The following is a 23,994-nucleotide window of genomic DNA, read 5'->3' on the forward strand; positions in this document are numbered from 1 at the left end:
AATGCAGATAATGCAGTAATCTCTTCCTGTTCCAGAAAGATCCACACATTGAAAGACTTATGATTCAATTGCCTTTATGAAAAGGACTGACTGGGTAAATAAAATACATGGAGTGTACACGACAACCAAATGCAAGAAGGGTGTAACAGGGGGTCAGGGGGTTATTCTCTACCATGCACAAAGGGTAAGAAAACAAGACTTTACTGTTCCACAAAATAAGGGAAGTTATAAAGTTACAAATAAGGGAAAAATATACACACTGCGACGCTTATGAGTAAGAAACGGAAACAGGACCATAGTAAAAATACGTCACTTAGGGAGAAACTCCCTTGCCTCCTGCTTGTTTTTGGCCTAGTTTTCTAGATGACCATGTAAACAAACCGCCACGTCATTTGTTACCATAAATTAATTAACAAACGTAGTGAGGAGGTAACAATATTAGAGATGTACGAATAGTATCCCCGAATACCTCGAAAACTAGAAAGTATTCGATATTCGAGATCTCAAATAATTATGCTAAAGGTACAGTCTCGAATACCTTGAATACATTGAATTTCGCGGCATACACTGTCACATGCACGTCGTTGGTAGTTGACTCGGAAAAATGTAGAGAACTCTAGTCATTTAGTGCATGCAGAGCAATGAAATTTTATGCAAGGAAATAAATGTCAAAATACGACAGAGACTTAGCATTCAGGTGAGACTCAATATCCTAGCAGCAGGGCTTCTCGGAAGTTGATGTGGTATTTTTTTTCGAAAACATATATCAAGTTACAATTTATGAGTTTATGATGTCCTTATTTTCCAGTTTACCACTTACTTCAGTTCAGTACATGGCCTACTGGACAGTAAGCCCAGATTTTTTTTCCTTGCCTCACATCACTGTATTTCTCCGAATATAGTTCCCCCCCTAATTTTGAGGCTTCAGTTTCGGGAAAAATATAAAAAATGCATTTGAATTTAGTCCACTCTACTTTTACCATGCGCATTTTTGGAAAAAAGGGGAGGACTATATTCTGATAAATACCATAAGTAGGTATTTTTCCTCATTAACAATAAATCCTCAGAAAGAATGAAATGTTTCATTATATGAATATAAACCTATTTTATAAACCCATTCATATATTTAATTCACATAAGCACAACACACAAATCACCAGTATTTACAATATAGGAATTTTATACCATGCCGAGAAAGTCTAAGCCCGTAAGGTCAAACAACAAAATATAAAACAATATCAATAACTTGTAATAGCTAAATGGAGGTTAGTATATTTACTGCAAAATAATAAATGAAAATAAGGGTATGGACTTACTGCTGGTGATTGTAATGACTGAAGATGTGCGTGGGGATATCCTGGGAGGCTGCCTGGTGCAACATATGGTGGTGGTGAGGAAGGCAAAACTAAGCCACCAGGAGCACGATGCCCCATTGCAATCTGTGGTTCCGTTGAGTGATAAGACCTTCCCACTGGGGAAGAACAAGTTGGTGCCACTAATACCGATGTGACTGCAACTTCTGGAGGCTGTGTAGTAGTACCAGTTGCTGCAGATGAAATTGTTGCACCCACATAGAGTCGTTTTTTAACGGGGAAGGAGGTAGACGCCCCACTGTCTGGATAAGGGGACGAAGCTGCTGAAGTAGATGAGGGTGGACCGTAAAGTGAAGTGACGGATGACGTGACGGGTGGATAAATGACAGGCGATGGGTACGTGGACGAAGATGGCGCACCCCCTGATATGGTGGAGAAGATGACACTGGGGGTGGTTGCGGGGTACGACTTCTGCCTCGTAGGTGAAACAGATTGCGGAGGTGGTGGAGAGGGTGATGAACTTGCGGCAGGAGGTGATGAAGCTGGACGCTGATGCTGAACCCTGGCAGCGACCTCTCGATACTGATCTGTGAGGGGTTTACTCGTATCGTAGAACTGCATGTCCGAGGAGGATGATTGTAAGGGTGCCGATGACTGGGGGAGGGGGACTGTCGACGATGGTGTGTGGGTTGGACTTGCCTCCTCGCCACCACCGCTGCTCCCCACAGAGCCTACTGACTTCTGGGATGTGTCTTGGTAGAACCCAACGCGGATTGTACCATTCACGGGGGGAAAGGGGATGGGCTGTGGGGGGGCAACGGATGAAGCCGAGGGGGAGTGTGAGGGGAGCTCCACCAGGCGTGGGGAGAGGGCGGGATCCACAACTTCTGGACTGAAGGCAGAAGAGAGGTCCGATACATTACTGCTTCCCGTGCTCACATGCCTTTGCCGACCTGAGGTCGAATGAGGGGTCCCAGATGGTGAGGGGGACAGGGGCTCGGGATCTCCCTTGCCTAGAAGCCCTACTTCTTCTTCCTGTAGAAAGGCTTTCTTCGGCTCCTCCAATACTTTAGCTACCTCTGGTTTTGGAATTGGTTTTACCGCTTCCTCTACAATACTGCCACCCTTTGTTTCCTCTGCTCCCTTCTTCTTTTGGCCCTGTCCTTTGGGTGCACCAAAGGCTTTAAACCAAGCACTGAGATTGGGAGTTGGGCATCCTATCTTCACCTTAGCTGGTTTCTCCTCCTCCACACTCTCAGTCACCTCTGCCTTCTCTTCCTCTACCTTCTCTTTGCTTGTACTGGTTCCCACTGGCAACACTTTTTCCTCTTCCTCTCCTTCTTCCACACCCTCATCTGAATCCTTCTTGGCCACCTCCCCAAACGCAATATCTCCCCTCAGTACCGACCCAAGACTAAGCTTAGGAGTGGTCTCTGACAACTTAGCAGAAAATGGGACAGCGACACTGCCAGTGGCAACTGATCCACTGCCTCCAGCTGACCCTTCTGCTTCTGAATTGCTCGGGCGGGCTTGTTTGAGAAGATTTCCCTTACTCTTGCCAGGCTGCAACCTCTCTATAATGGTTCTCTTCGGCACTGGGACTGGAGCAGCTCCAATTGCACCTTGGTTTGGCTTCCTCTTATCAACTTTAATACCTTTTCTATCAGCTCCACCCTGAGAGGCATCTTTCTTGCTGTTGTCCTTCTGCTGCATATCCGTTATCAAGGGATCACTGTTCATTCGAAGGCTTCGACGATAATCACTCTCAATACCTTTCCCCACGTGCTCAAATTCCTCAGCACTCAAGATGTGAGAGGGTGAATTACTAGCAGATGAGAACTCGGAGAACCGTGGAGTATCATCAAGCCACTTATTGATGTCCTGAAACAAATGAATAGTTGGCATATTAACTTACATAGATAAGCACTTGATAATAAATATAATTTAGGGAAGTAAATGGCTTTAAGAAAACTATTATGACCAGACCCGCCTCTTGTAAGATCAAGGATACATTACCAAGCAACATCATTCAATACAACTAAGGTCTAGATAACAGGACAGTGTGTTAAATTCAGTAGATCCCTGCAATAGAATTCCGCAGACACCCTAGTATGATAAACTTCATTTTAAAGCAAAATAGCAAATAAAGAATCTGTTTCTTTCACTTTATTACCAGTACATTTAATGGTACAAAATACAGATGATATAAGAAATAAGCTGAAATCAAATTATCGAAAATAGAGCTAAACCTTGGAATAGAAGATTTGGTTGCATCTAAGGATTAGAGATATGAAAAATTGTCTGGATAGTCCAAAATATTGGTGGTGGAGGATTTGAAATACACTTTTTTTTTTAAATTTAGAACCTCACACGAAAAACCTTTTCATTATTTCTAGTGATGGGTCGATTCCAAAATTTTATCGATTCCGATCCCGATTCCGATTCTGACATTTCGATTCCGATTCTACCGATACCGATTCCATCGATTCTGATGCCATAGGCTCCAAGAAAAATATCAATTAATTCCAGGCAACAAGAAAACTACTTTTTTAAATATTACTCTGTGAAAGAGTCAGTTGACAAAAGAATCTTTCATATCATTGCTATGTAATTAAAATATATTAGCTAAATTTCAAAACAGAACATACCTGAAAAGTGGTGTTACATGATAGGTATTACTTTAGAATATTGGCACTCATATATGTCGACAACATATATATATATATCCAAACTACAAGGGAGAGCCCTGAGTACAGGAATTTTCATAGCTGTAATAAAGATTACATACTACGTATATGAATCATGTAATATTTGGCCCTTTCAAATTCTCAAGCAGAAAATCCAATTATTCTACATGCTCAGCCAAATCTTTTGCAAGTTTTGACTTCTCCATGTTACAGTATTAATTCCTGCAGAAAATTGCCTTTTCCTACACAGGTGTGTTATTGGGCAAGTACTTTCCCACCAAAATTGCAAGATTTTGGAGACTTTGGAATTTTTATTAAAAATTATATCAACGATTTGTTGGATCTTGAATCTTAATGGAATTCAAGTGGACGAAGCGAACAACTATAGAACTAAACTTTAGTTTTGTAGAGCCAAAAAAAATGCTATACTTCTCACGTCATTCAATCAACCTTAAAATCTCTTGCTTTTTTAAGTTCAAGAAAGAAACTAAACGCTGCAAATGAATATTACATCGGACGGACGCAGTAATAAAAAAGGCTAAAAGAGCCTTGTGGGGTGAAAACTCCCCCTACCGTGCGACTCTCCTCGGCGAGGGTGGAAAGGGAAAAAGGGTATCGCTTGTTGCCTTTCACGGAAACAGTTCATTTTTCTCTCTCTTAAGCATGCTGACTTAATCTCTTCACTTTACTTCAATACCCGAGGCATATTTCTTACGCGCGGGATGGTTCCGAAAAATATCCAATCCTTAGTATTTTCACTCGAGTAATGCGCTAAATGGTCTAGTCGATCTATACATAATCCTTTTTAACATCCTCAGTTTATTGTTTTAAGTCAATGAAGACGATTATCCATGCTTTAAATGACGATTTGCAGGACTAATGTTTTTAAAAACTTAAAAATCGGCCCCAGTTACCGAGCCTCAGAGGTCCGCGGCGTGTAGGTCAGCCTTGACGCGCGATTGAAAAATCGTTCTTATTTCCTTCGTCGCAAACTTTTTTTCAAGATTTCTACTTAGTACTCTTTAAAAATCTCTACTTTATATTGTGGTTCAAATTTTCCGAGTTATATTTTTCGTAAACGAAAGATAATGTCTACTTAATGTCAAATTCCACGTGAAAAACGGGTCGGCCATTTTGCGTTGTAAAACCAGACAGATGAGAGCCAAAATCTTCAAAAGTCATTGAAAGTATAGGCAAAGCACCAGATCAAAGGGATATTGTGTTTTTTATTCCACAAAACTCATATCAACGGAAAACCACTTGGACAAATTCAAAGGATTTTGAGGAAAAACGATATCTCGTGTGGCATTGAAAAATTGGTCATGTTTGGGCCTCTGTATCTCACTAAAGGTTCGCAATTATGTAAAATGGCATATAAATCAATATTTGCTGATGATTTATGAGTATTTACGCTGAGTTTCCAGTCTTTATCCCCAAAAAGGTCATTTTGGACTTTATTCAAGCTTTTTCCGATTTCGGACCAGTTAGCGCGGGGTAGGAACTAGGAAGACGATCGGCCGCCGCGGCTGGCGTAAAGGTATTCGGCGCCTACATCGACAACAACAATAGTGTATTCGGCAGACTGAAACTACCAGGCCAAGGCATTAGAATGACTTATCGGCTTTAAAAACTGCATTAATACACGAGTTTCATGATAGCGCTTCCTGTCGGCAGATTGCTGGACCTACTAGCCTCGAAAGCTCTGTAGCCTTAACTACTCGACTCGACATCCGTAATGCTACTCGAAACGCTCGAGTCGAGTACCAACTACTCGATCGACTTGAATTTTCGAGTACTCGCACATCCCAAGAAGATATGTGTTTTGTTATTACGATTACGTGGCGCGAAAATTCAAATGACTGTTGGAAATGCGGTCGTATATTTTGTTGTTTGAAGTACTGCTGGAATCGGAATCGATTTTTCGCCTTGGCAAGTACTCGTTTTCGATTCCGGTTCTTGGCCGAGAATCGAGGAATCGAAGAATCGAGGAATCGAACCGACCCATCACTAATTATTTCTCTAGGTCTTGATACTCCATTGTAAAAATTGAGAAGCTAAAGCAAAAACCTAATCACAATCACCTCACAATGATCTTCTCGAGACCAGGAAATTATTTTTTCTGCTAAGAGGTGTTTGAGGCAAACAGGTTGATGAGCTCTTATGCTAGAAAAACTTATAAATGGATAATTACTCATGAATTCATTCAGAAAATGCTACGTTCAGATTTAGAAGATAATATTTTATGTCCAAAGATCATACATAATTTTAATTTGACTCAAGTAGAGCTGTCTTGGGCCACAGTTTTATTGCAAACATTGTTCCACGGCACAAGATGAAGTCCTTGCCAGTCTTATCTAGGGTAATGAATGAAGTGATGTAGCAACAACCACCAACCAATGAAAGGCATTATTCAGAGATTCACCATTAACTATAATGTGATTACCATGCCATAAACTCATTTCCCAGGCAGCTTAATAAATCTGAAGGCAGCTAATGACGCCCATAGTAATTTTAAATCACGGCACCACACAGTGAATAAAAAAACAGTGACTAATTTTACTATTTCATTCTTAAGAGAAGAAAAGTTGTCAGTGAGACAAAAATTTATCCTACCGTAGAAAAAATTTGCAGTATAGAGGGTGAAAATGCATGTAGCTTATATGAGGTAAACAAGGACTAAAACTTTCATCTACTGTTTAGAGACGTTTTGCGCCACAGAGGTTAATAACGAAGATGTTTGGCAAGTATTTCAAATAAGGATATAACATGTTTAAGAACTCTACCTTCAATGTCTGCTCCGTGGCTTCCGCAAGGGCATTGATGGCAGCTGCATTTCGCACCACACCGGTCTGCTTCTTCGGCTTACTCTTGCTCTTCTTGTTGGAGTCTTTCTTCTTGGTGCTCGTGGCCACTGTCCCTCCCTCCTCCTCTCCCTCCTCTTCCGTTGCCGTCCCTTGCGATGCTGCCGACGATGTCACCCCTCTCTTCTCCTCCTCCTCTTCCTCCACCTCCGTTTCTTCTTTGACCCTCGCTGTCCCCTCTTCGCTATCCTCCACCGAAGCAGCCACCCCCCTCCTCCCCCGGCCAACCTTCCTCCTCTTCTCCGACCCTTCCTCCCCTACCACCTCCGTCGTCACTTTCTTCCTCCTCTTTCGGTGGCTGCCATACCTTTCCTCCTCCGCTGCCTCTCCCTCGTCCGCCTCTTCCTCCTTCCCCACTTTCCCCTTCCCCTTGTTCTCCTTTTCCGCCTTCCCTCCCCTCCTCCCCCCACCCTCCTCGCTGCTCCCGCTCACTCCCCCCTTCCTCCCTCCACCCTCTTCGCCGCTCCCCACCTCCTTCCCCCTCCGCCTCTCCTCCCTCTTCTTCTCCTGACGTCGCTTCTCCTCCCGGCGTTCCTCTCGCCTCTCTGCCATTGCCATCTCCCTCTCCTTGCACGCTACCTTCTCCTCCGCCTTGATGACAACCTCGTTGTCCAACTGGCTCGACACGTCCTCGACCACCGTGGACGGCGGCACTTTGCTCCTCCTCCCATCGCTCACCACCCCCTCTGAAGCCTCCCCGCCTTTGCCCCTCTTCCTCCTCCGACCACCTCTCCCAACACTTTCCGCAGGTTCCTCTTTGACAACCGGGAGCTGATGCTTTTGCTTCTTCTGTTTCTTCTCCTCCACCACCTTCTTCTCTACCACTGGCTCCTCATCTTCTTCCTCCTCCTCCTCTTCTTCTTCTTCCTCCTCCTCTTCCTCTGGCTCTTCTTGCTTGATCACCACGGACTCTCTCTTCACACGAGGAGTGTAGCTTGCCACTTCCTTTTCCTCCCCAACGGCACCACCCTCAGCCCCAGGGAGGGAGCCTGGCACAGCACCAGCTGGAGGCGGGAAGTCCACGGCTGCGTCCTCATCAGAGGAGAGGTCTGACTCAAGATAACGGTCTGCTGCACGCTGGAAGACCTCCCGCAGGTTCTCAACCATTTCTGTATATTCTGTGGAAGTAAAAGGGAAGGATAACAATCTCTTCAAAAGCAACATAAGTTTCATAATTTGGGCATAAAATGTATTCCAGAACACTACAGACAATGGCATCATCAGCCCTGAAAATGATGGGAAAGTCTCCCAACAAAACATTGGCCTACAAAATGCAGACACTAACACAGAAGGAAACCTGAGAAGAATTCATTCAACATAAGTTTTTAAGCTCAAAAAATTCTATTACTGAAGTGCATTAGTTAGTTCACAAAATAGCTGCAATTTTTAGAGAGAGTTACAAAATAACCTTGACGGTCAAAATGTAAAAACTCTTTGATGTTTATTAAATATAATTAATGGAATGCTGCGCAAATCCAAAGATGAAAATATTTTTTTGGAATAATAGATATTGATGGCAAAAAAGATTTAATAACCACAAATTCAGAAATATTTTCAGCGTATCACAATTCATGTAAATACACAGACTTGACAAATGAAGATTAATGCTAATAACACCATAAAATTACTATTCTTTCCTACAGATTGAAGGTTATTATGGTTTTGAAGGCTTCACATTTAACAGTGAATTAGTCTACTTTTCTTTTGAAATAAAGAAAGGAACAAAACACTATCTAACACTAACCCAAATAAGTATCTAAGTATACAAGGTGATTAAGAGCATGAAAAATGGAATGGATAGCACGGCATAGATTCAGGGCTTAGAGTTTTAAGTTATTTCTCCCAATGAATTTACTGCATTTAATTTTCATATGATCCCTACTACTAGTGAAGTTTTTATCATTTATTAAGGAAAAACATTACCTCTGTACAAAACATTGAACTTCCAGAAAACAAGCTGAAAAAAGTTCAAATTTAAAGATAATTGTAGAAACACCACATCAGCAGAATAGCCCAGGCGAAGAGAGCATTCCACCAAAAGAGAGACCTGCTTACAGCGGGAAACTTAAATATGGAAGTAAAGAAACAATTTATTAGAACCTACATCTGGAGTATGCTCCTATACGGAAGTGAGGCATGGACAATGACCGCAGCAGAGAAAGCAAGGATAGAGGCCTTTGAAATGTGGTGCTACAGAAGAATGATGAAAATCAAATGGATCGACCGAGTTAGTAACGAGGAAGTCCTAAGAAGGGTAGGAGAGAAGAGAAGCCTCATGAAAACCTTAATAAGAAGACGGAACAACCTTATAGGCCACATCTTGAGACATGATGGCCTGATGAAGACAATCGTCGAAGGACAAGTGGAAGGCAAGAATGGAAAAGGAAGACCCCGAACAAAATATATGGAACACGTAAAGAGAGATGTGAAAGAGAAGAAATACGTAGGTGTGAAAAGATTAGCTGATAGGAGAACTGAGTGGAGAGCTGCGTCAAACCAATCCTAGGATTGTTGACCAGTGATGATGATGATGTAGAAACAAGAAATAGAATATAGCTCTACCAATACATACCATTATCAGAACCATTGTATTTCCTGCAGTTGTCCACAATCAGCATGAAGTCGGCCTTAAATTGTGAAAAGGATAAATAGTCCCCAGCTTCTAGCTTTTCCTCCATTCTCCTCAGGTGCATAGGCTTACGAACAACTGCATAATACCTTGGAGCCCATTCTTCATCAACTGGATCAGCAAAAGGCCAGGCATCTTCATGTGATTTAACTCGCTCCAATATTTTATGCAGACCAGTCTGCAGGTCTTCATCTGACTGACGAAATCGTCTAATAAAGCAAAAAGGAAAAAAGTTAGGCAACTTGTGAGATGTTGAAGCATAGAAAGAAGCAGAGAACACTGAAAAAGAGGGAATTCACCCATTCTCGTACTAGTTCCAAATATGATGACACATTATTTAATACACCTACAAATATAAAGCTGAATGTACAAACATCAGAGAGTGGTGATAATTTTCATAAATTGGAATACTGCCACAAATAATTAAAAATTCATCTATTTTTACATAATAGCCTTTTGTGCGAAGTATGTGCAAATTTTTTACTTCCACCAGCCCAAAACATTTTTATAAATTTTTGTTTACTTCTCGCACAAAAGTCAGCCATTCACCATTAAAAATTGAATTACATAATCTTTTTTAGCAGATGACTTCCACTTCTTTAAGAATTTTATGACTCACAGGAATTCAAAGAATGGACATAAAAATTTCATGCAACAAATTTGGGCAAATGGTCAAGCCATGCAAATGTTAGAAAAACCCTGAAGTAAATCAGAATGATGAATGCAATGGACAAAAAATTAAAGGGTATTTATGGCTCCATTAACTTCTATTTTGTTAAAAAAAAGTTATGCTGAGTTTTGTACAAGTTTTTCTCGTTGCTGAGCCACAGTTGCTGCAAAAAGTGCGGCTTGTTAATGAAAATTACAGAACAAAACATTCTCAACCTATTTATTACATGATTTATCAAACCAGACCAAAAGTACAAATGTATTTCGATATTTATTTGACCTTTTTGGTGCTCATGTTGTTCAGATGGGAATAATTTATTTCTTTAGGTAATAACACTTGAGAACCTCAGGTGCATACCACTTTAAGCCCCAAAGGTTGATTCACTTTTAGAAATGTCTTCAAAAATGAAGCTTCAAAATATTTCAGGACTGGAAAATATAATTATCACTGACTTAAACTCAAACAACTAAAATTTCCCAGTATTTATTGCTTCTATTACATATGAATGATTATTAGTGAAAATTTTCAACCACTCATACGTAAGCTGGAAGAAGACTGAGAAGCTTTCAACTGCTTAAACATAATTCATTGCACAACTATTTAACACCCTAAGTACTCTTCTCTAATGCATTCACCAAAACTGTGTCATCATTACTAATTGAGGATTAAAAATTGTCCATGGTAAAAATGCTATTGCTATAACCTAATCAAATTGTCTATTTACTCAAAGACTAAACAAATTAGACTAATACATACACTTGGGAAGTCTTCAGTTTTCTCCTAGATGTTTGTATGATGATAGGACCAGTGGCTGAAGAGAGGGAGTTGTTTGTCTGCCTCCCAACTGGGAGGCCATCCTTAGACACAGCCTCGCCCTTACCCCCACCTCCTGACAATGCACTCGCCCTGCCGCTACCCCCCCTCCTACTGCTCTTATGCCTGTCTCTCCTCTTCACCCTCGGGCTCTTACGCCTCCGACCACGCTCACTCACGTCCTCCGAGCTGCTCTCGCTAGTTCCCCCTTCCTCTCCCTGCAGGTGCACACCCAACACAATCTTCTCACTCGGCATCTCCGAGAGGCTTTTCAAGAAGGCCCTTGTCACTCTCTCTTCCCTCGCTAAGAAGCTTTGGTACACTCTGCATTAAGATCAAAGAATTGAAATTAATGCCGGCCACAGATTGAGGAAGGAATTGATGGATTGGATAACGAAGATGGGAAAACCTTATTCATTAAATTCATAAAGTTGGAAGTTCAAACTGAATTCAGGCAATTACTTCATTCCAAAAATCGGAGTACTGGCTTTCCCAATAAATTCACACTGATCTTTAACGGAAGACTATATGAAAACACTAATTATCGTGGCAATAAAGAGAAGAAAACTATGTAGTAACATACAAAACTAATCGATTTCATAGCGGCAGATAGCAAAATATGAAATGCACAAGCAATGGTCTTTAGAATATTTTCACTACGTAAATAACAAAGATTCAGATACATGCAATGGTATACCCATTTTACAGTTAAAAAACTAGTAGCATAGACATGAATAATGAAAAACGACTTTCCATCCCAACTCATAAGATTTGATTACATATATTAGTGCCGTGAAACCTTACTATAAATAATTCACCGAGACCAGAAAAAATGTTTCTATGATAAGAAAGTTGGTGATACTGAGGTGAGATGCAGATCGCATCACCACAGGAGTAGAAAACGGTTCCTGATGCTCAAAGACACAACTTTTGCAAGAAAGTTACAATGGATATAAAAATATGTAATTGCTTTAATGAAATGAAAACCTTAATTATTTGATGATGGACACCATGGATGCACATATTTATTCACTCTTACTAAAGTAAATGCTATGCTCAGATAAAAATTATAATTTGGTTACTCAAAGGGCTTGGGCTAAAGGTTTTCATAAAAATAAGTACATTCATAAAGCCACTTGCTTTACAATCTCCTAAGGCTCTGGTAATATCAAAAGCACATTTCCAGGTCATACCTTTTTAATGGAAAACAACTTATAAATTAATTTGTTTGACTTTCCTTGAAAGAACAACAGTTTACACTGGCTTTTCCTGTCTCTAAAAAAGGCCAAACTCTTTTTCAATTCCTTCAACACATTTAAAAGTATGTTGCAATGTATTTAAGCCAGACATTGCTCGAAAACATGATGGTGTAGAATCCTCCTCTTCATTTTCATTGATCTCAATTTTCTCAGTTTCTAATAAGCATAGGTCAATGGTGTCATCTATTGATTAAATATGAACCCATGATTTTTTTCTGTTTCTCAACTAAATCACTCATACCTACATCAGTTTCTGGATTCTGCCATTCAGTCTCAATCCCTTCCCGACTAAGCTCCTGCTCTTCTTATGCCCTTTATAGTGACAATCCAGCTTTTTCAAAACAATTCATAATTGTTAATATCCATCCAAATCTTTCTATGCATTTCATTGCATCATGAACTGTAACTTCAAAGAGTCATTGGTTTCCTTCCTTAGTCAATGAGACTAATGCCTTTCAGACTAGAATCTTCTGATAGTTCATCTTAAAAGCATGAATTAATTAATCCTCAATCGCGGTGATGCACCAGGCTAGTATAATGCGGTCAGAAAAATATTAATTTTACCATCCATAATTTGAAATTAAGTGTTATGTGCAAGGTACTCATCTTGAAGAAAAATTATGCATTCTTTTTGGCCCCCAATCTTGGTACTAAGACCATAAGTTTCTTCTTCAAAAATAGTCGAAGTCATCCCTACCTACATACTGGCTGCATAGGTTGTTTGCATAGGTTTGATGTTTTTCAAAAACATGGATTTTCCTATGATAAAGGGATTTAGTCTATTACTGCCATCTGCATTACTTCCAAATAAAAAAGACAAACTTTGCCATGCTTAACCCCACTTTAAGGGTCTCCTCTGAAGTCTAGGGTTTTGTGTGACAGTATACATGGTTACAGCAAGTGAGTCACAACTACCTCTTTGAGAATGAGTTGCTCTTCAGCAGCTCACCTCCGTTCACCTCTCTTACATCAACTTTCCTCCATGTTCCTCTCCTCTGAGACCCTCTAACACTGTATCATAGAGACTTCAGTTCCTACAGAACACATTAACTCCAAAGCTAACCAAATTATCACACAGAGGCAAGATAAACTCTCCATAAATATCTCAAAATTTGGTTCTTCCATGAGTACTAGCAAGAGAAATAAATAAGAGTTTTCAAATTGAAAAATGAGTAGAATATTCCATGTTAATTGTTTGCTGAGAGCTCTTTCTTCCACCTAATATTCCTATATCCTTGTCACTTCTATCAATTTATCCATTACCCTCACTTCCACATCCCTTACCCCATTTCAACTCTTCTGTTTTAGCCTGAGACCGTGCTGACATCACAGAGCAACACAGTATGAGCAGCATGTCTCAGTGTGCATAGTGTATGGTGAGGCAGCTCTCACAAAAGTTGGCAGAAAAAAATTTTGTAAATCGAATAAAAATGTAAATTCTGAGAACATAAAAGCAAGGCTTAGCAGTACTTACTTCCAAAATATGAATTAGAAAACTTGTTATGCACAACATTGCAATCAGTAAACCTCGACCGATTACATATCAATCATATTAATCCGCCATCAGAAGCTACCTGGGTCTACTGTTACACCCATTTCATTTATTACTCTTAATTTCCATGACACAAAAAAGAAGAACTCATTACTCTGATCAAAGCATTCAAGTGATACATATGGTTATAGCTAAGGATAATTAATATTAAGATAAAGGAGGATTAAATGATCTATCTGATGCAAACATGAAAGATAAAATGAGCATATATACATTCGTTTTATAAAGTAAGCATTACTTAATGATTTCATGGTTGAAAATTATCTAATTTCACCACCAATCAGAATTGAACATTTCTTTAAATAAGATAAGAGGAGAAAGATGAACACACCTTTCCTCCTCTTCTTCCTTGGCTTTCCTGAATTCATAATCATCTCCTTCTTCCTCATCATCATCGTCTTCCGAGCCAGCTCGCTCGGACCTCTCACTCTCCATCTGCGCAAAACTCTCCTCAAGTAGCTTAGCCATCATGCCCTTGTTAGCATTCCCTTTGCCCATCAGCTTCTCTTCTTCCTCCAAGAGAGCAGCCTCCTTCTGCTGCTGCTTCTTAAGCTTCTCAATTCTCCCAGAAGTCCTCCGAGGCTGGCTCTCCTGTAACCTTTTCCTGAAATGCAAACCTTGATTACTAAGCTGAACAAAGAGAAATAAGACTGCAAAAAAAATTTCCACCAAAATTTAATTATTTTACCCTTTAAAAAAATGGAATCCTGCATTTAATGAACCAGAATTTTATAAATTTATTCTCCAATATTACACAGCTCTCCTCATAACTAATGGCCAATCTTAATTATCACACCTAGCAATTAGTTTCCTTATTGTTGACAAATTGACTAGGTGATTTCAAATTGAATAATCACTCTAATGCATGAGGCAAAATGACAACTCTTAAGCGAGACTTTACCTTTGGAGCCTTTCTTTTTCAGCAAAGAGACGTGGAATTTCAGGCAAGAAATCCTCGGCCAGCGTACGGTGAAGGGCTCTCTCCTCAGCAGAAGAAGATCCATGTAAGCGCTCAGTTAAAGCCTCCCAATCTCCTTCAGAATAGCACACCACCTGCAATATAAAACGTAGCATTATATACAGCAATAAATGGAATTTCTGGCAGACAAACTAAGCTAGAAAGTCATTAAAAGACCATTTTCACATTATCAATTACAGCCTATATTTATGACATTGAGTTCTGCCTTACACATGTCATCAAAACCAGACTTTTCTTGAGCTAAGTAATTATATGACACAAAAAAACCCTTGAAAAAATAAGACATGAATCGCCCTAGAGACAGAAATGGTTCATGGCAAGGGATGAGTATAAGTATAAAATTTTGAGAATTCCTGACCTATTAGGCCTTCTCAAAGTTTAACATATTAATTTTTTTCTCAAAAATACTCTTTCAGGAAATGTCTCTCACACTCAACTACGAGTCCATAAAATTAATCCCTTGTTTAACCCTTTTAGTGCCAGCCTATTTTGCCCAGTATACTGAAGAATTCCAGGGCTTTTTTTTGGCAAACTTGTAGGTTTGGGCTCAAAAATTTACATAAAGCCTAATAAAGTTGATGGTTTCAGGCGTTACTTTATGGAAGTTGCTCATGATGAATGAAAATTGTACTTTGTTTTTCCACATGTATTCCGAACATATGTGGAAAAACAAAGTACAATTTTCATTCATCATAAAGCCTAATATGCATTTTCAAAAGCTAGTTTTTTTTAAGTTGCTCCCAAAACTTTCGGAAATGTTAAAACATGACAGATACTAAAAATAGTTACCTAAGCTACATGAAGCACAGAACCTGAAGATGTTACTATGTTACGAAACCCAGGTTGTGCCCATATTAATATAATAGTGCACCTGACAAAGTTTTACTCATATGTTTCCAATATGGAGAGGTTTCACAAAGTCAAGCCTGAAGTTCTCAGTAATATTTTGTAAATACTTCGTTTCATTTTCGTCAAACGATGGATGCGGGAAAATAATACATTGAGACCATGACCTTCAAACGACCAATGCAGGAAAACAATACTTCAGGGAATGATAGATATGGGAAAAAATTACACCATACGTTGGACTTAATTTGGGACAAGGATCGGCAAACGATGAATGCAGGAAAATGATCAATGCAGGAACAATAGATCGAGGTTCCACTGTAGTTGAAGCAGTATAGTATAGGTAGGCTATAAAAAATTATAACTATTACTGTATTGTGCAGTGTGCAATTTATCCCGAGTGAAATTTTGGTACAATAATCAGGCAAGCCTGCAATGCTATTGTAAATTCACTGCGACATTGCCAATATGACAGGAAAGCCCCTATAAAAGAGGAGTCTCAGCAGGCAGATACTTAAGATTCTCAGCATCTCTGGAAGAAATAGTGTAACCACTTGCCTATATTTTGATCAGAGAAGGTGTTTATCAGAAAAAGGTATCAATGTAGACAACAATACTGGAAACTAGTGGCGAAACTAGGAATATGCTTTAGGGAGGAAGGGGGGGGCAACTCCCCGGGGAAAATTTCTGAAAAATGAAATGCCAAGAAATACATTTAACATCTTTTTTGCCCTTAAAATTTTGGTTTCATTCATAATTCCATGGGAAATCATCATATCACAGTAAGAATTAATGTACTATAAAACTCTCCGAGGCTTTGATGGGGGGGGGGGGAGGGGATCTACCCCGTCATTCCCCCCAGTAGTTATGCCACTGCCAAAAACTGTCGACATATTAGATTGCAATGAAGTCCACTTACAATTTACTGTTTTAAAAAGGTAGCTTTTTCAAATATGAAAATTTGACTTTAAGAATTGCTAAAAGAATAACTCACCTGCCACTTGGCCCCATCTCCTGTCCTTGCCCTCAACAGAGCGTCATCACCCTCCCCATCGCTGACCACATCCTCATCCTCATCAGCAGCACCTTTCTTCTTCTTTCGGCGCATTCTCTTCCTTTTGTCATCCCGCACCTTTCTCTTCCTATCTTGCACACTTTTTTTCTGTAGTTATAGACACCAATAGATTAATTTTTGAACTCATACTACACATAACCATATTCAAATTTTAATTTACACGGAACTTCAAACATGTTTGACCACAAAGTGAATCACCAACAACATTTGGGGAAAACAAATTGATAGGTACGTTTGGAAAGATTGCAAAGGCGGTGTTGGGCACCTAACTGGAAAAAATTGCAGCAAAATCTAACCATACTTGAAGAATGATCCCATACTTACCCAGCGTATGATGTCAAGCGCATTAATTCGTTTATATGTCTTCCATCATCATCGGGACAAAGACAAATGACAATAGAAGACGCGTGCATACAAACACCGGCAAATTTTCAACACTTGACTCAGCGAAAAACCTGAATGAATTACCTTGACTCTAATTTTGTAGTTCAACACATTATTAATTTAGTCCATAGAACCTTTATTCTGGTTGTTTGATTCTATTTTAGGTTGACACATGTTTCAATTTCTTACATTTATGTTCACAGACAAGAAAGTGAATACAGTAGACTCTCGTTATTACGAAGTTCACGGGGCCGAAAAATCGGAGGTTCGTAATAACGAAGTTCGTAAGAACGTTTCTTTTAAGAATCGTCGAAAGAAATAGTGTATCATAAACGCTATTAAATTACGCGGAAATATATATAAACAAGAAAATTCGTTTCAGTTTTTCAACAGAAGACTACGCCATGACGCAATCGAAGGTTGATATCTTCCCGAACACATGAACTCCGATGTTCAAACTAGATGCGCCCCAAGACCTTGTTCCAAGGTTGATAAAATTACAGTCCGGCCACCGAGAGTTGTCCAGTAACAGACAATGGGCTGGGTAGGGGGTATGGGAGCCAGGTAAGAAAGCGAAACGCTTGCAAAGTGTTCCATGAAGAAAATAACCGGAAGGGACGACGAGCGTGAAGGACCTAGAGGGATAATTACTTGTTCTTGTGATTCGAAGAATGGGCTTATTTTGGTTGGTCAGGCTTATTTCGGTGCTCGAATATGCATTTGACAAAGTTGTATGACTAGACGAGGGTGTGAGGTGCGTTTGGGGGACAGCGATTGGCTTTAAACCGTGCTGACGCAGGATTATCCACCCCTCCTATTGTGCCGTAATCGGACACCCCTCGCCAGCCGGACTGCATGTAAGTTATCGAGGAGTACGGTTATCCTGCGGGATGCAACACTGCATTACACGTATGCGCTAACTCACGATTGTGGCGACCTGATCCATCGGGGCCTGCGATGCATCCGGAGCCGACAAAATGTCTCCCCGCGGTAACGAAGAACGGGCGAAACGCTGAACAGTTCCTAAATTCACACCAGATTCAATGATACCTTATTCAGATGGTGATTACAGTGAGAGTTTCACAGCGCCAAACCGCGTAGTATCGGCCAAATCGAAAGGCACCAAATTTGAAATTTGAAAGTTTTGAATGCTCGAATCCCTGAAAATTCGTACATCGAATGTGCATAGGAAGAGGATTGACTGTACATCCAATTTACTAACGGTTATGAGTGGGTCACCACGACTTCACAGGAATGAGGGCTGTTATATGATGTAGCGCGTAAACTGAATAAAGAAACATAATTGACGCTCTTAAGCATAGTACACGAGAATAACGTGGCGCGATTATTAAAACTTAAGTGTTGTGAATATCCACCTAAATGCCGTGACTTGTGCGTGTAACTTCGTAATAAAGTTCATATTGTAACCGCCGGGACCGGAACTTGGGTTCGTAATTTCGTAAAAACGAATATTTCGTAATAACGTTTCTTTTACTATAGCTTGGATAGGCCTTTTCGACGGGACCAACGATTTGCTTCGTAATAACGAGAACTTCGTAACAACGTTGTTCGTATTAACGAGAGTCTACTGTAGAACCCTAGTTAACACAGACAAATTTGATGGTATTTAGAAAGCCAATCATCATGTGATAAATTTAAAATAATAGGTACCCAAGCCTGATTCATGTCGTGTCATTATAAGATAATGCACAAATTCACCATGCAAAATTTAAAACTGAATTGAGGCTATTAAAAGCTACAAATATCAAGCAATTCCAGTACATGCACAATGGGAATAGAACTCAATGTGAATACAAAAAAAAAAAAACAAAGAAATACCAACCACTTTGGGATAGTCCTCTCGATACAATCTGGTGCCGTAGAAATACCAATATGCAGAGTTCCCTTCATCATGACCAAGTGGTTCAACTCTTAAACTGTCCGATTCAAGATTCTGCAAGAAGACAAAAATTTCATAAAATCAGCAAATAATAAAGAAAAAAGCCACAAATAATGACATAAAAACCTTTTTGGTTGCCACCAGCATAATTATCAGTCAGATTTTATTTATAAACACTGTAAACAATTTTTCGATATTAATGCGACAAACAATAACCTGCAACTAAAATTCATTACGAATTTTTACTACAACCTGCAAGATTAAATACAGTAGATTCCGGTTAATTGGGACATATCGGGACTTGTGCACTTTGCCCCAATTAGGGCGAACTATCCTGTATATGGGCATAAACAAACGTTGCAATGATAGAAACAAGACTGAAGAATGTTTATAATACAATATATGTTTATTAAACTATTAATTTGATAAATAAATCAGCGAGTTTAGTTAATTTATGACAACTTAGTCAAAAATATTTTTCATAGCCTCGGGCGACGCTGAATGAATGTCTTTTACTAAGTCCTATTAAAGAAAAGTCCGATCCTGTTGCGGATAGTATAACAAGAAGAGCTTTCAAAATAGGGCAAGAATAGGAACATTTGTGAAAAATAAGAGTAAATCAAAGAAGGAGGAAAATATAAAAAAAATAGTACTCTGAAAACAAAATATTGTAATAGGGTAGTTTCCTATTATTTTTTTATTGCCTTAATCGAAAGATTATTACTCCTGGAGTACGTATTTCACGCTTTTAGATTTTTAAATGACAATATCTATTTTTCGCGATTAAATGAAAAGTGAAAATTTTCAATCGCGCGAAAACGCGACGCTCAAGTATGAATGCCAGGAAATATCTCCGTACGTCGTATTTCTGGTTCCCCCTCTCGCCCGGTGAGGTGACCTTGAGGCGAGGCTTAGCGCTGATACGTCGCAGGCTGCCAGCGGGTAGCTGAGTACCTTGCTGAATGGTAGCGCTTGGCTAAAAAAAGGTTTATTAATACCTTATCAAACGAAGAAAACTTTCCGACCTTAGCCAGTTTTAGTAGGTGATTATTAAGACATGTTTCCCTGAGCTCTGTGCCTCATGCATGCATTGGTAACCTCAGACGATGTATAATTCCTATCCTCTCGTGTAGAAACTAGGTCCCTGTGACGTCACGTGGAGTGGAATCGCATGGGCGCCAATCTGGCCTTTTTCAAATGAGGATAAAATTTGACCCTTGCCATTCGTCTAAACCGGTATTTCAAAAACCAAATAATTTGTGTATTATGAATACACTAATGGTGGGTAACGAATCGCAATCAATGCCTTTCGTTTTCTTTGATGAAGGAAACTACCCTATTATAAAACGTCGCGAGTATATAGTCTATGTCGCCGACTCATGGCCCAATAAAGCGGCATGCTGTCCCAATGGGGAACTTGCATGAATTTTTTTTATTTCATAGGCGGACAGAAAATTTTTTTCTGAATACAACAAAGAAAACCGCATGTAAATCTGAGTTTTCCTTCGCGAGATATTTAATGATAAATATAACGAATTTTAAAGCGCGGGAAAAACTCCCTCACCCCCCAAGCCACTGCTGACGAAGCCTCGATGACGTCAAAGGTGCCTAAACATCACGCGAAGCTATTGTTGTGATTGTTTGTAATAGTTTCCAGCAGTTGTGAGAGCTTCGTTTGTTAGACGTGTTGATTATTTTATATTTAAAGATAAATATCCGACGATAGAGGCTTGGAAGCCCTCGTATTTTGCATTATTTATAATATTAATATCAGAGTAAGGGCATAAAATATAAAACTGGAGCAGTTAAACCAAAAATTTGATAATACCTAAATAACATCGTTGTAGGAGTCTGAGCCACGGCCATTGGAAGGGGGATACGTTAATTGTAAGTTGATGTTATCGACGGCATATCATTCATTTAAGTATGTAATTAGAACGATTTTGATGTTTACTAATGTCCGATTAGCTTTTATATACAATAACTTCATCCGTTTATTCGTAGGTACCGGAGAATTCGTCGTTTAGGACTGTCTGTGCTTGTATTATGGGGTGAATTCCAGTCAATGCAACTTTTGCTCGCTGATTGGAGACATCTAGAAACATTTTTGTGCCAAAATAGTGTTATTTTCAACGTGACATCTCCCGTTAAGCTACTGCTAATAATCACAGTGCCAGTTGTTGTAATGCACGAAGTTTGACAAGGTTGAAAAATATCGGCCAAGAGTTATCAGTGTTCCATCGTGATTGAATTGTAAAAAGTGCTATTACGCTATCGATAAATGTCTAACAGTAGTGTAAAAATTGTCAGTGGCGTGCTAATCTCCGTTGTTCACCGTAGATATGACATTTCACGATCACGCTATTGAAATAAAAACTGTGTGTGAAGTTTGTTATTCCATTATTTCAACGAATAGTAGTGAGAAATGACACCTGTGTGGGCTAATTTAAGGGTTTAAATCAGTGAATAAATAGTTGTATTCATCATAACGAGTTCTGTTATTGTAAGTTGTACGTGATGAATATAAGAATGTGATAGTGACATCCAGTTTTTGATAAGAGTATTTGCCTATTTCCCATTATATTTTTATGGTATATGCTAGTATATTGTTTATGGATTTACCTATATTATTTAAATAGGTTGTAGCTTGTGTGTGTGTTGGCAGCGGAACCGATTCGCGATCTCACATGTGGATTGTGTGCAGACTGTTTTGCTGTGAATTCGTACCGTGGGACGGATAGGACTACCTTCTCCGTTAATCCGGCGTTGCCAAATTCAACAGCACAGCTTACTCTAATGTCAACAGCACAGCTTACGATCGTTATCCTCCAGTATTACAAGTTTCCTTTAGAACTCGATTTGCCGCCGGCGTATAGCAATAATTTGTCTTAACAAATTCCATGAGGGTCGTGGCATCAATTTTTGGTGTCCTAAAAAAAGGCTGGTGTCCTAACACCCCATGCCACACGCCTTTTAGGCGGCTTGCGGGGTATTATGTAGACGTAAATGAATTTCAGGTGTACTATTCGAACGAGTGGCAACGTTATCATCCATTTTTCTGATAACCAAAACACACGAAGTGAAACGCTTGTATTTCATAATCCCGATGCCGCATTATTAATATCCCAAGTAATAATCTAGGCACAATAGCAATAGGAGAACTTGCCCAAGAATAACAGAACAAAATAAAGTGACGATGAGCGGCTAAATACTCCCTCAAAACAAATTTTACACCATGCGCTCAGCGTATTTCCCTACTCCCTACGGTTGTTTAGGCACCTATGACGTCACGCCTGGCCTCGGCAACGCTCGGGTGTCTTCGCGCAGTGGTCGGCTCAGAGAAATTTTTCTCGATTTTAAATGCAATTTTTTTATTTCTTTTGATGTTGAATGGAGAAACTGAAGGTATTTTTGCGAGCTAATGTATCCATTTGACTTATTCAAAATAGTTTTTAGAGCAATCTACGACCCATGCAAGTTCCTCATTAAGCGGAGAATACTCTGGGATATTCCTCTATTGGATTCTGTTCTTCAAGATCTGCCCCAATTAAGCGGCTGCCCCAAGTAACCGGTGGACCCATTAAACGGAATCTACTGTATTACAATATGTAATTTCAATACAGCAAAATTTTTCTATTAATATTTTACTCCACGTGTAAAACCAGAAGAGAAAAACCTCACAAATACAACACTATTCTTTAACCAAATAAGAAGTAGGTGATAGAAGTTAGATTACTTCACATAATCAGGGCAATGAGCTGTCAGTTTAAGACCAAACAAGCAACAGCTCCATATTGATAAATTCAAACAAATCCAATTTCTGGAGTAAGTACTGTGTCATGGTTACTTCAGCCAGCAAAGCATTAATATCTTAAAAAAGATTCTTATCTCACCTCGCACCTAATAGTGTTTAAATATAAATAAGGCATTTAAAAATAAACCAGGAAAAGAAAAATATTTTTTCATGCCAAGGGATTTCAACTTACTTTCAGTAGATCTTGAACATCATCTGCATCAAGCCGGAAATCACAAAGGGCATGAAGAATTTCCACCTTACTCCTCAAAGGCAGGAATTGGAAGTCAATATCAGTGTTGAATGGATTATCTCGACCATATTCCTACCACAAAAAAATAAGATGAAGATCATTAGTAACTTTTAGGGCAATTAATTGGTGATGGGGATGGATTAAAAGATTACACAATTGCCAAAAATAATTAATGAATTGGACAAAAAAGGCTCGTATAGCAATACTAATCAAAGCATATGAAAAAAATTGGATCACAATTAGAATAACTGTGACTTGATGTTAAGTGCATCATAGCATAATAATCAACTAAATAACAAAAACAGTCACCTTATTAAATCAATGTTAAAGTTAGTTACAAATTAATGATGTACCTGATTTGAAAAAATGTTGGTTGAAAGTCATTGGCAAAACAGCCTATTCAAACTGAAGGCAAAAGTGCTAATTAAAAAAAGAAAATCATCAATATAAATTTTCTGCAATTTTAGGGTGACCCAATTTTAGGTGTGAGTATCATAGGATATAAAACAGTAAAACTGTTTTCACAGAAATAAGAACAGGAATCTTTTTCAGTTGCTCAATCAGAATGGAGACCCCAACGGTAGCCCCACGATTCAAGTTTTCAATGAAACCAAATACCAATTTATGTCGCTCAAATAATCTTGAGGACATCCAGATGAAAAAAACTGCTTTCAATTTGAAGAGGTATTCTACTATTAATCTCAGCAATGTAAACAGCTGATTATATATCTATGTAATTAAACTGATTTAATCAATTGATGTATGTGATTAAATCAATAATAAAAAATTTAACCTAATCAATATTGGATGACTGAAACCACTCATTATGAGTTTTTGCATACACTATTACGAAATAAATCCTTCATTGAGTCCTTTAAAGGGGTATTTCTGAGTTTCAGATACTTGAGCTTCATTGATGAGGAATTATCACTGAATGCCCCAGCAAAATCTTGAGACACACTTGTTTGAACTAATTGGTC

The 23,994-nt window shown here is 39.1% G+C and overlaps 1 protein-coding gene across 1 annotated transcript in view; it reads right to left on the reverse strand.

The window, feature by feature from the left end:
* The window catches only part of LOC124159668, a 36,464-nt gene that overhangs the window by 5,656 nt on the left and 6,814 nt on the right, over positions 1–23,994 (reverse strand). The window contains exons 5-13 of the mRNA XM_046535575.1: positions 22,955–23,086; positions 18,912–19,022; positions 16,604–16,771; positions 14,686–14,837; positions 14,116–14,388; positions 10,917–11,297; positions 9,434–9,699; positions 6,784–7,979; positions 1,317–3,194 (exon numbers count right to left, since the gene is read on the reverse strand). Of these exons, the coding sequence (XP_046391531.1) occupies positions 1,317–3,194; positions 6,784–7,979; positions 9,434–9,699; positions 10,917–11,297; positions 14,116–14,388; positions 14,686–14,837; positions 16,604–16,771; positions 18,912–19,022; positions 22,955–23,086 (4,557 nt within the window). The remainder of the gene's footprint in view (positions 1–1,316; positions 3,195–6,783; positions 7,980–9,433; positions 9,700–10,916; positions 11,298–14,115; positions 14,389–14,685; positions 14,838–16,603; positions 16,772–18,911; positions 19,023–22,954; positions 23,087–23,994) is intronic.

Source organism: Ischnura elegans, chromosome 5, assembly GCF_921293095.1.
Source record: "Ischnura elegans chromosome 5, ioIscEleg1.1, whole genome shotgun sequence".
NCBI classification, from domain to species: domain Eukaryota; kingdom Metazoa; phylum Arthropoda; class Insecta; order Odonata; family Coenagrionidae; genus Ischnura; species Ischnura elegans.